This window comes from Carassius gibelio, chromosome B5 (genome assembly GCF_023724105.1).
Source record: "Carassius gibelio isolate Cgi1373 ecotype wild population from Czech Republic chromosome B5, carGib1.2-hapl.c, whole genome shotgun sequence".
Lineage (NCBI taxonomy): Eukaryota > Metazoa > Chordata > Actinopteri > Cypriniformes > Cyprinidae > Carassius > Carassius gibelio.
Window position 1 is genome coordinate 9,491,997 of NC_068400.1, and position 14,470 is coordinate 9,506,466.

Sequence of the window (14,470 nt, forward strand, 5' to 3'; positions counted from 1 at the left end):
GTTTTCAGCTTTTCTGAATTTGAATAAATGCAAAGCAAGTGATAAAGACTGAATGTGCTGTTTGTTTTATGTTATTTTGACTGCTCATATAATTACATTGGTTATATTATTTATTATATTATAGACCAGCTCAAGTCATGAATAAATGTCCAATATAAATCCTTAAGGACATAATTTGAATTAAAGTTAAGTATACCATTAAGTTAGGAGACAATATAATTAGATTTTGCAGTTAAAGTATGTTACTCTAATATTTAGGGTTTTTTTTTTGTGCAACAAATTGTAGTCACTCAATTTGACTAATAGGCTTACTGTAAATGAATCTTCCATTTAATTCCTTCTGTTTGCCTGAAATCAACATCCCTAAAAAGACAAATCCAAAATACTATTTTTCAACATTTAATTTTTAGTTTTATTTTAAAGGAGTAGTTCATTGAAAAATCTAAATTTGCAGAAAATGTATTCACTTTCTCTTGATGAAGGGTTATTATGGACTCGGTTTTATTTGGTTTGAAGTTAAACATGTCTTAATGATGGATTTAATTTTTAAAAACATGGAGTTTATGGTTTATCAAGATGTTAACAGATGGACTGGAGTGCTGTGGATTATTGTAATGTTTTTATCAGCTATTTGGACTCTCATTCTGACGGCACCCATTCACTGCAAAGCATCCTTTGGTGAGACACTGATGGGAATGCTTCATTTCTCCAAATCTGTTCCCATTAACATCTGTTCCCGTTATTATGAAGCTTAACGTTGTTATACTGATGATTATATTCACGCTTAAAAATCAGTTTTGGCATCCAGCATAGTTCTGTCATTTAGATTTTTCTCCAGTGATGTCAGCTAGAGGGCGCAGTGTGAGTGTGTGTGTGTGTGTACGCGTTTAATGGGTCGGATAAGTTCTGCTCCACCCTCGCTGACAGTCAGCAGGTACACACACGCACGCACGCGCTCGCGTTCAGTCTCAACTTTAAACTTTTCCAGTGTTCTGCTGTCCGGATCAACAGCACTGAAGCTTCGGGACAGCGCGTGCGGATTCTACATTTGAAGTGTCCGGATTTCTCGACATGGATCTGTGGAAATTTAATCGGAGTCCAACATGTTTGTGAATATTTAATTCATTTAGGAACATGGAAACGAGTGTTTAGAAAAGGCTCTCTCCTGACAGTGTTTTCGATCGCTCCCGCAAAGCTCTTGTTTTATCTGGATAATATTGTTTTGTTGGACCTCATGGGAAACGTTTCCAGGCGTTCACTGTGATGCGTGTTTGATCAGAGTGGAATAACTGAGACATTGTTGCACTGAAGGATACAGTGATTCTGCTACAACCTGCTACATTCTGGAATGTTTGGAATCCTTTGAAGTGGACGCGGCGCACCGCACAATAATGGAGCCATTATGACGTCACGTTCTCAATCACGACGCGCGGGAATCCACTTGGGAATCTGTAATATTATTGATCCGACCTTTAGGAGATCACATTAAACTCTTTTTTTTGTCCTTCAAATCAATGCTCGCGCCGGGAGTCTGTCCGCTGTCAATCACCCTGTCACTCTGTCCGTCATGTTCTGTCAGTGATACGGGCCAGTCTCCGACTAAAGTACCATTGAATTGATTGTGATATTCTTTTATTTCAAATCCCAGTCCTGCAGAGCTTCTAAAACTATCCACTTTAAAAGACACCCGGTTTCAGTGACCTCTAAGGATTCTCCTGTCTTTTATCTGAGCTCTGATTGGACGGATAGCGCATAATGTATGGCTGGGGCCCGCCGCTGCAGCCAGGACAATGAGGGTCCCTGTGCGGCGACTGGCCGGGCTCTGGCCGTGGCTGCTCATGGCTGCCTCGCAGGTGGCTCTGGGTCACACAGGCCTGGAACTAGCTGCTGCTGTGGAGTCCGAGCGCTCCGCACCCCGAGCCATGATCAAGGTGTCTCTGCTGAAGCAGGAGCCCACCAGCAGGCCCATCACCCTAGAAGGGGTGTTCGCCGGGGGCAGCGCAGGCTATGCTGAAGGCAAACTGATGCAGGTAAGAGCTGGAAGATGTTTTCAGGGTTTTTCCATTCCACAAAAGGTTCTTTACATTATTAAAATGTTCTTTATGCTGGAAAAACTGAAAGATTCTTGAAATGGAAGTTCTGTTGCGTTGCTGCAAACCCCCCTTTTTTTAGAGTCTAGGTAACGAAGTGGGATCTGAAGAGAATACAGCTGTGTAACTCATGCATCTTCACTCTTGGAGACTTTAACTGGCAGACGTTGACATCAAAACGTGTTTGGACTCTTAAGCAACACTTATATCTGTCTGAATGTCAGTGCATTAGATGTTAGATCAAAGCAAGGGGTCATTATAAAGAAACAGCACAAGCACTTCTCTTTATTTTGGACTATTGTTTTTCATTTTGGTGCCACTGTAGATGTTTTGTCAAAGTACCAGAAACACTAACAACTTTTCGCATGATCATCTTCAGTCTTCAAAGATTTGACCTCTAGACAGTGTCTCTAAAAAAGATTTTGGTCAGCTCAAACTGTCTGAATGTCATTGCATTAGTGTCATTTATTGTAAAGAAACAGCACAAGCGCAATCACATTGTTAATTCTGGGCTATTATTTGTATTATTATTAAATCAGAAAATGATTCTTTGCATGATACTTGGAGGCTTTAAGTGGCAGACAAATGCTCTAAATGTATTTGGACAGGTAAGCAACCCTTAAAACTGTCTGAGTGTCAATGCATTAGATGTTAGATCAAAGCAAGTGTCATCTATTGTCACTCAGTTGACAATAAATGACATTTGACAGCAGTTCGCATTACAAGATGATTGCTTCATTAGACACGGATGCAGAAAGGTGTTTCTGGAGTTGTATTTTATTGGCAAAACACATTTTGCCCCTCTGTTCTGTTGCAAGTTGCAACTAGATTTTTGCTTTATCTAAAGAAAGTGTGCTTGCCTGTGCAAAACGTGATGTGTTGTGGGTGGTTGCTAGGTGGCTTCTTACAATTTTTAAGTCAAGAAAGTCCACCCTCAAGTCTCTGTGATGTTCTGGTCTCTCTTCAGTCTAAGCCCTGAGAGTTTATCTAGGTTGTTTTATCAAAATCACAAACGTTTTGAGGTGTTATTCATGCCGCCGGTAACTAGTATCTACATGCAGAATGTAATTTGTAATTGCAAGCCCATGCATCAGAACATTGTGGGTTTGTAACTCAAAGGTTTAAGGTTCAAGCCCTGTGAAGGGTGTTCTGTGAACTGTCGAGTCACTGAAGGTTGTTCTTGACAAAGTGCTTTGCGTTGGTTAAGAAACATCTGCTTCTATGAGTAGAGCTAATTATCAGAAAGATAATGCATGCATGTGAGTCTGATTTACAGAAGTGTATCAGTCTCTTGCTTACAGAGAGCGTGTCGCACAGACGGATGCTTTTTGTTGCAGCGCCAACCTGTTGCAACAGGCCTGGCTTGCTTTGGCGCATTGTCCTCCTGCATAATGTTCCCTTCCTCTAGGGGACAAAGTGATAGAAGACGGTGGGGGTAGGGGGAAGCTGCTATCTTTTCTTCCCTCACCTTTTCCTTTGGCCAGACAACATGAATTCAACCTTACGGCTTTTATCTGCTTCTGGGAAGAAAGATATCGAGTGATCTGCTGTAAAGCGTGTTTTTATGCTCTGCATCGAATCATGGAGTGCACTAGAGCTGGGTGAAAAAGCTTTTATTATTTCTCTATATTTGGCCATTTTAACAATATTTGTTATCTGGATATTTATATGTATTTGCTTTGAAATTGTGTCCATGGTTGCCATTTAAATCCAAAATGTACAATAAAAGAAGTAAAATGCAATACAAATCTAGTTAAAATAATCAAGGCATGTTTTGCACCGAATAAACAAAAGACAGAATACTTCCAATATGTTATTTTTATTTTGTCCAATGTTGCTTTTTAAATTCAAAATGTTTAACATGAAAAGAAAAATTTGAAAAAAAAAAAAACACTTTTATTTTTCCTTTCTTTTGTTTTAATAAAAATCTTTCATACCTGTTTTTTCCCCAATTGTTTTCCCAAATAACCCATGTAAAATCTAGATTAATAAAAAACAAAACACATGCAATAATATCTACAATATTTTGTCTAGATATGCATTTTTCTTTCTAAAATTATATACTTTTTTTCTATTTATCTTTTATTAAATGTCTTGAAATGTATATGTATTTGCTTTGAAAAAAAAGACATGTTTTCCACAGCTATGAACAGATGGAAGAATATTAACTATTAACTTTTTGTCTTTTTATAAATATAAAATTCTTCATGTAGTGGTGATGCTAACAAAAAGTTAAAAATTAAGTTCTGAATTCATTTGAGTTTGAACTGATTCCCAGAAACGAATCAATCTTATATTGTTATGATGTTCACAGTTATATTTCTAGTCAAATGCATGGTCTTTAATGAACTATATATATCGCCTGGGTTTATTTTCCTCCGTATTAAACCCTGAAGTGAGCGAGGTGAAGCAGTAGCCCTCCTCTCTAGTTAAGTGTGCTGAACCAGGCGTGTCTGCCTCGCTGTCCTCGGGCGGCTCTGAATTCACTGCGTTGAGGATGACAGCCAGTTTTCATAACCACCAGTAATTACACATCTCCCGTCCCATTTGATCTTCCTAAGCATGTTGTTTCTCCAGGCCACAGGTTGGCGAGCGGCGCTACCCAAATTCGACTGGCTTTTCTGGGCCGGTCGGCGGATCACAGGCAAAGCAAAACAAGATCAGACATGATGATGGTGGAAATGTTTTATTTAAGGAGAAAAGGCCTCTCGGCACAGCCACCGGTCTTTAATGGAGGCCGATCGTACGTGCTCTGTTTATTTTGCATTGCAAATGTGCAATTTGATTTGACACAAGTGGTACCTTTTACTGTTTAGACCAAAAATAGATTATGTTTTATATATATATATAATATATCATTCTAATATTACAGTACACACAGTTACTATTTGTATGTCAGTTAGACACATGACATGAAGTCCTCTTACCACACGGATTTTCTTTCATAAATATCCAGAGACATAGTGTAAAGCATAAAAACTTCTCAACAAACCACCAAAGTGCTGTTTTCACCAACAAAGCAATACAGCGACCACAAAACGTATTTAAAAATTGAATAAATATTATAAACATGGAAGCTTGTTTTCACTACAGGATTAAAAAAAAACTAAAAAAAGTTACAGTGACTTTATCTCACAAATCAGACTTTTTTTTCCCTTAACTCTTGCCATGTTCATATATTACAATTCTGACTTTTTTGAAAACATTTTATTTGAGGAAGCATAGCAATTGTGAGGGGGAAAAAAGTACTTGTAAGATAAAGTCATTTTTAACTTTTATTTGTTGTGGAAACAAAAAAATTAAGGAAAAAGTAAAAATTGTGAGATTGAGAAGTCACATACTTTTTTTGTTTACTCGCCAGACTGATATTACATACATTATATATAATCATACTTTTATTTATTCTGTAATTCTGTGGTGGAAACAAACATTCATATTTAAATTTCAGAACATCACTGTCAAATTGAAAACCTCAAACCATTTGTTGTAAAGAAGATGCATTAGCACACTTGAAACAAAACTAAAGCGAAGTGGCCAGGTATGTTTTGGACCGCCATTGCTGAGGTCAGTTAAACCCTGCTAACCTGGTTTAAAGCGTGCACTTTCCTTCTAAGTCTGTTAGATTAGTTTCGTCCTTCTTCCCTCCCGGTTTGTTTGGCGCTTTATGGCAGAGAGGTCAGCTTAATCTTTGTAAACGCTCACAAAGAGCCATATCAGGTTCTACTGAGCCCCTGACCGAAGCGACTGATCTGAGATCAGATCCTCTTACCTGCAGAAGTGCTGGGTGGCATGATGGGGAAAAGGGCTCGGGACAGATTCTGCTCCTCTGCTTATATTGCACTTAATATATACATTTAAAAAAAATGATGGTGCATTAAGTTGATCAAAAAGGCACAGTAAAGGCATTTCTAATGTTACAAAATATTTCTGTTTCAAATAAATGCCATTCTTTTGAATTTTCTGTTCATCAAAGAATCCTGAAAAATAAAATGTGTCACAGCAGCACAACTGTTTTCAACAATGATATTAATCAGAAATGTTTCTTGAGCAGTAAATGATCATATTATTCTGATTTCTGAAGATCATGTGACACTGAAGACTGGAGGAATGATGCTGAAAATACAGATTTGAGCACAGGAATAAATTAATATACATTTACTACAATATTATTCAAATGAAAACATCTCTTTTAAATTTGTAAATTTTTGACAATATTGTGTGGTACATTTCACCATTAATTAAAAAAATAGAATAATAAATAATTACGAAACAAATTTACGAAAAATGTAAATTTAAATGAAAATTCAACTTTGCATCACAGGAATAAATAACGTTTTACAATATATTCACAAAGAAATAGATATCTTCAGTTGCAGCAATATTTAACACTTTTACTTGCTGAGCAGAAGGGATTTGTTTCAAACCCCAAACTTTTGAATGATAATGTGTATTTGTGCGTTTTTGTACAGTATATGCATATGTTTTCATTCCATCTTCAACAAAAGTAACTACTCCTGATTTATGATCTGATGGAAAGAGCAGTCCTTTACTGACCAAACTGACCTCATTTTTCTGGTGTGACCTCCTCAGAAATGTCTTATTGGACGTTAGACGTTAGATTTAGTCGAGGCAAACGCCCTGGTATCGTTCGTGTAACTCTCCACTTTTCTTCTAAACCGTCTCCTGTCCTGTGTGATCTCTCAGGAGGGAGGCCGGGATGGATGTGTTAATGGAGTACGAGATCAAAGCGTTAGGTTGGAAACGCGAGTCTGGATGATTAAAAAGGAGCTTGTTTACTCTGCGCTTCCGATAGGCCTCCCCTCCCCTCATTCAGACGGGTTTCCTGTCTATATTTCCCTCTTGGAAACTGATAACAGGCCATTCGTCCCGACCTGTTGATGTTTGTCTTCCAGCCTGCGAATTGAAAGCCTTTGCTTAAGTCTCCTGATCTTTCTTTTATATAAAAAAAGACCTCGGGAATCTCTCGTGTGTCTCCTCTCGAGTTTCAGAAGAGATATCGTCATAAACACAAACGTTTCTCATCACACTCTCCCAAATTCAGATGATCTCGCTGCATTTCACAATTAATTACAAAGAAGTGCCAAGTAACATGTTGAATTAAATGAAACGTTTTGACGTAAAAAAAAAAATTAATTGTGTTTTCTTGTAAAATGTGCTTAAATAATTGTTGTACAAATTCGAAAAATCATCTTGTACAGTGTAGGAAGTGATGTTATTTATAACTAAAACCATAAAAAAAATCTTTAAAATAAAAAATAGATAAGTTTAAGTAAACAAGTAAATTATTGAAACTAGAACAAAAAATACATTTCATAATATTTTATGAAATATTTTAAAAATATTTTATTGACATCACAACAAAAATTCGGAAATCAAAATTAAATAAAATAAAATTTAGTTTGATGAAATATTTAGATTTAAAAGAAATATTGAGAAATGTTTCACTTTAAAATGCTGTCTTGGCAGCTAACTGACTAATTAAAAACACCATAAATGAATGGAAATAAAATAAATTAAAGAAAAAATATTTTAAAATTATATTAGAAAATGTAAACATTTAAAAAAAGAAATATATTATTATTAGAAATTATATAAAAATATTTTTTTATATTAATAAATTCTGTTATAGTGTCTAAATAATATATAAAAAGTTTGTAATATTTCTAAATTATATAAATAATGTTAAAATAACACTGAATGGTGTCCACATTAATATTAGCTTTTAATATGAGCTCTTTATATTTACTCTTGGCTCATTTTTGCCTCTTTTTTTTCATCCTCAGGAATTGTTGAAGTATACAAGTAGATGTTCTGAGCCTTTAAAGAGCAACATCTGAGCAATTACACTTCCTCTGTATAATCTGAAATTGATAGTTTGTTTCATTCTGAGCACAGAATCACAATACGAGTTCACATAACAATTACATCAGTAATGTGAGTGAATGCAAACCACATTCTGTGTGCTTTCAACAACATTCACCCTAAAATTGGCCTATGTTAGTGCCAGCGCATTTGCTAACGGTGTTAGCGATTTGTAGGACGTTGTATTGAAGGCTAGCGGACGTTACAGGCTGCTGTGGGACATGATTGGGGTCACAGTACTGTCACCGCTGCTCAAATCAAACCGAGCCAATCAGATCACACGCCTTTATGGCCCACTAACAGCTTGTTGTTTCCTTCGTCTCATTGTAGAATTCTCTGTGATTTGAATGAAGACGAAAGCAACAGGAAGCTTTTTTCTGGAGCGACGGAAGGCACTCTGGATCTGTCATTATGAAGTTGATTAAAGTGTGTGTGTCGTAGCATGCAGTGAGTGGAGATTTCACAAAAGATCGGCCTGTGGTGGCTTTGAACTCTTTAAAAGCCTGATTAATCCTCTGTTGACTCTTGCGTAAATCCATATTAAAACTCTATGAACATGATAATCCCTCATTTAACTCTCTAATAGGCTTTTCACTAGTGATATATATATATACACTTAACCGTGGGTTCATGTTGGTTTACCTCCAGGTGTTAGAGATGGTCCTCCTGTCACTTCAAAACTCAGAAGGAACACAAAAGACCATTGGTTTGACTTTAAGAGTATGTCAAAAAATAAGATGGTCACTAAGTTAATGGAAACTGAAACTCTTTGTTTACTGGCATTCTTTAAAGAAAAAATAATGTTTTGTGTCTTATAGAAGAAAGAAACTCGTATAGCTTTGGAATAAGTAAGCAATGACGGAATTTTCATTTTTGGTGGACTGTACCTTTAAGACTACTTTTAACTCTGGTTTAAGTGTTTCACACTTTTACATTTTGGTTTGTTTTTATCTTGTAGTTTCAATAGTGGTCTACCGATGTATTGTCAATGCATATAAATATCGGCTGATATTTGCTGATTTTATCTATTTATTTTACGATCAGCATTGACTGTTTTTTTTTTTTTGGCTGATGTGTATGAAGCGGGACTTTTATTTTGACAGCACAGAGAAATGTACTGAGTGGCACTGTTACACTGTTTAAATATTTTATATTTTTAACAAATTCTTTATTTTTTAAATACTATTATACTTGTTGCCATCTAAATAGATGTTTTAGAGATTTATAAAGTTAAATTTTTTTATATTTATATTTTTGATGATTTCTAATAAGTAAGGTGTAAAAAGTATTTTTTGTATAGTTTTTTTATTATTATTATTATTTTTTTTTTTTACTGATTCCTTTTGAAATTATTTATTTCTAATTATTTGACTAAATATTAAGCAAAATAAAATGTACATTTCATTTAATTTCGTCCTCTTTATAATGGCCATTGGCCACTCTGCACTGTAAAATATCAACATCGGCCCTAAAAAAAAAATCTATAGTTTATTGACTCCAGGTTAACAGTTTCAACTGCGAAAGCCCATAATAAGCCCTTGATTAATCAAAATCTTTAGCATCTCATATCTGTTTAATTGTATTTACCAGATTCTGCAGTGAAATGTTTTTTGCTGCAGTTAAATGAGCAATAAATGCTTTTTTGTTCCTTGTAGACAGGAGCTCAGCGTTTCCATCAGCAGGTGTGTCTGTCTGGTCCTTTACATATTTACCAGCGAGTCTTTGAATCGTTTATGGGGGAATTTCCAATCATGAACCCTTGACTGTGATCTCTGTGCAGATCTTTCCTCATGCACAGGTCTGTTCTCTGTAGTCTTGATGGCGCAGCTTCCACTGAGGTTGTGATCGGTGCTGCTTTTGAAGCGGGTGAATGCATGGACAGATAGAAGTTCACGTCCTTCAAAGCGCCGCGGTCATCAAAGCAGCGCTTCTGTAAAACATTCACCAGCGTCAACAGTAAATTTCTCTCAATTACCGTCAGACTTTCAGTCGTTTTGCTCTGAGCGCTGTTGCGGTTGTTGGGGAGAACTCTGAAATAAAACATTATTGTTATTCAGCCTCTTTATTTCTTGGAAATATTGAAGGACTGAACTCAGCAGCCGTTTAATTAGTGCTAATAAACACGTCTGATCGTGTCTGGTGGACAAGAAGATAATAATACATAATATATATTGAATTTGGATATATTGCAACAATGTTAGAATACTGTTTATGATTGCTTTGGTGTTCTCATTGGATTTTAGTGCATTGCTATCCAGCTGCAGAGTATTGTGGGTGGCTTTTTACTCATTTGAGCTCCTCTAAAGTTTCTGTAGATGTGACTCTGGTTCCTCCTTCAACGTGCATCTGAGGGATAATTATTATTACTTTATTATTATTAATTTCTGTGATGCTCCGCTGTATTTTCAGCATCATTCCTCCAGTCTTCAGTGTCACATGATCTTCAGAAATCAGAATAATATGATCATTTACTGCTCAACAAACATTTTTGCTGATGCTTACAATTGCTGCCTGAATATATTTTTGGTAGTTGTTATCCATTTATTTCCAGGATGAATATATATAACAATTATTTGAAATATGAAATATTTTTAACAGTGTAAATGTCATGAATGTACCTTTTTATTCAGCATTTAATTGATCAAAAGCATTTTAAAAATGAACTTGAACAGTAGTGTGTGTGTCCTGGTTTAGTTAACTAGGTGTGTGTGTGTGTGTGTGTGTGTGTGTGTGTGTGTAAAGGAGAGGATGCGTGGCCCAGCTCTTAAAGTCACTGGGCCGCGGTCTCTTGTTTTAGTCATTAGAAGAGAAAGGAATGCTGGGATGTATCTGTGTCTGTCAGTTGCATGTTATACAACACATTCCTCTGGAGTTTTCAGGGAAGCAGACTCTACGAGAGGCTCCACCAGCCCTGCACCGCACACACACCGTACACACACTCTATACACACCGCACACACACACACCACACACACCGCATACACACTGCACACACACGCTATACACACCACACACACACCGCACACACACTCTATACACACTGCACACACACCGCATACACACCGCACACACTCTATACACACCGCACACACAACGCATACACACCGCACACACACCGCACACACACCGCATACACACCGTACACACACCGTACACACACACCGCACACACACCGCACACACACTCTATACACACTGCACACACACCGCATACACACCGCACACACTCTATACACACCGCACACACAACGCATACACACCGCACACACACCGCATACACACCGTACACACACCGTACACACACCGCACACACACCGCACACACGCTCCATACACACACTCTATACACACCGCACACACACCGCACACACACCATACACACACTCCATACACACACTCTATACACACCACACACACACCGCACACACACTGTACACACACCACATACACACCGCACACACTCTATACACACCGCACACACTCTATACACACCGCACACACACCGCATACACACCGTACACACACCGTACACACACCGCACACACACTCTATACACACCGCACACACACCGCACACACACCATACACACACTCCATACACACACTCTATACACACCACACACACACCGCACACACACTGTACACACACCACATACACACCGCACACACTCTATACACACCGCACACACTCTATACACACCGCACACACACCGCATACACACCGTACACACACCGTACACACACCGCACACACACTCTATACACACCGCACACACTCTATACACACCGCACACACAACGCATACACACCGCACACACACCGCATACACACCGTACACACACCGTACACACACCGCACACACACCGCACACACGCTCCATACACACACTCTATACACACCGCACACACACCGCACACACACCATACACACACTCCATACACACACTCTATACACACCACACACACACCGCACACACACTGTACACACACCACATACACACCGCACACACTCTATACACACCGCACACACTCTATACACACCGCACACACAACGCATACACACCGCACACACACCGCACACACACCGTACACACACCGCACACACACTCCATACACACACTCTATACACACCGCACACACACCGCACACACACTCCATACACACACTCTATACACACCACACACACACCGCACACACACTGTACACACACCACATACACACCGCACACACTCTATACACACCGCACACACACCGCATACACACCGCACACACACCGCACACACACCGCACACACACTCCATACACACACTCTATACACACCGCACACACACCGTACACACACCATACACACAACGCGCACACACACCGTCTGTACACACACCGTACACACACCATACACACAACGCGCACACACACCGTCTGTACACACACCGCACAGACACCGCACACGTACACAGTACACACACCGCACACACACCATACACACACCGCACACGCCGTCTGTACACACACTGTACACACACTGTACACACACTGTACACACACCGTACACACACCGTACACACACTGTACAACACCGTCTGTACACACACCATCTGTACACACCGCACACACACCCTACACACTGTACACACACCACACACACACACCGCACTCACAGCAAACATCAGTGTGGACTAAACCTGCTAACGGTCTTTTGTTTCCCCCGGGTCATTTTTAACCCTGGACTCATTAACCCCAGATGATCTTTTGTGTCTCACACTCTTTATACTGTATGTTAGTTATTTATTGGCACAGCAATTTCAGGTGAGATATGTGTGTGGTTTCCAGTTAATTGGGGGTTAAATGAATCATTCAGTTATTATTTGTCGTTCCAAACATGCAGGCTTTTATTTTTTCATGCATTTTTTGATTTGACAGAGTGAATTTATAGTGATTGTGTCTGTCAGGCTAATGGGGAAGCGATTCATCTGCAAAAAAGACTCAATACCTAGCTTCTGTTTCTATTGTTTAGAATTTTTTATTTTACTGCTAGGAAAGATTATTTCGTTTAATATCTATTTGTTTTCTACTTTCACTATCGTTTTTATTTTGCTTGCACTTAGCTGTAATTAGAATATTTCCCATCGGCTAAAAAGAAGCAGCTTATGCAATCTAACCATAAAGTAAGGCAGTAACTTTGGCTGTTAATTATTTCCTGATTTTAACCACAGGATCACTACAACAAATAGAAACACCAGATATATTTGATTCTGATGTTTTTATACCAATGCACAGCAAAAAATGTTAAGATATTTTTAAAATCTTAAGTAACAGGGTTTTTAATGTGAATATATAGCAAAATGTAATTAATTGCTGTGCTCAAATCTGTATTTCCAGCATCATTCCTCCAGTCTTCAGTGTCACATGATCTTCAGAAATCAGAATAATATACTGATTTACAGCTCAAGGCATATTTCTGTTGATAAAAAATGTGGAAAACTGTTAATAATAATAATTAAACATTGTTTACAGGATATATAAGAACTATTATTTTTTTGTAACATTAAAAAAGCCTTTACTGTCTCTTGCATCCTTACTGAATAAAAATGTCACGTTTGTTTCCGAAAGAAAACGAATCTTTTGAATGCTGGAGTACATAAGCAATATTTAGCAGCAGAGCCCAGTATTAGAAACGTCTGCATGTAATATTTCACTCCAGTCAGGCGGAGATCTCTGGATTCATGGTGGTGTTTCAGGATCTGTAATGAATGATAATTGTCAGTCTTCAGCTCATCTGATGAGATTCAGATGTGTGCCGTTGGGTCTTTATTGGTTCAGTCTGTGGGAGGAGATCAGGATCTGCTCTCAGACATAAAAACATCAAAATGAACATCATCTGAATGTCAGAGGGGAATTGATTTCTGACACACAGCGTCTGTTCTCCCTGCGCTTGAGGTTGTGTCGGGAAAAGAAATCATATTCTCTGAGCTTGCGTCATTCAGATAGTGTGCGTTCCTTTTGTGTATATCACGAGGTCAGTGCGTTTGTGTATGTCTATAAAATAACATAAGTCTTCATGATTAATGCTTTTATTGAGAACTGACATCGTTGGCTTCCTCTAACAGAAGTATGCAATCTTTGTAAACAATAATAAGCGTCATGTTGCTTCTTCATTAGAATACAGCAAACATAGAGGATGGACACAGGAAGACCGTGATTACTGAAGGAAGAGATTCATGAAGAATAAAATGCATCGTGTCCACAAAAATATTCATCAGCACGACTGTGTTCAACACTGATGGTCATCAGAAATGTTTCTTGAGCAGTAAATCATCATATTATTCTGATTTCTGAAGATCATGTGACACTGAAGACTGGAGGAATGATGCTGGAAATACAGCGGAGCATCACTGAAATAAATTACAGTTTACTATATAATCACATGGAAAGCAGTGATTTTATACCGTAAAAATATTTCATAATTTTCTGTGAATTAAATTTTTTTTTTTTTGATAAATTAA

The 14,470-nt window shown here is 38.0% G+C and overlaps 1 protein-coding gene across 2 annotated transcripts in view; it reads left to right on the forward strand.

Annotated features, from left to right (window-relative positions):
* Positions 1 to 930: 930 nt before the first annotated feature.
* The window catches only part of LOC127957808 (E3 ubiquitin-protein ligase RNF43), an 86,720-nt gene continuing 73,180 nt past the window's right edge, over positions 931 to 14,470 (forward strand). For both annotated transcript variants that reach the window (XM_052556492.1, XM_052556493.1), the window contains exon 1: positions 931 to 2,030. In XM_052556492.1, the coding sequence (XP_052412452.1) occupies positions 1,791 to 2,030 (240 nt within the window). In that variant the 5' untranslated portion in view covers positions 931 to 1,790. The remainder of the gene's footprint in view (positions 2,031 to 14,470) is intronic.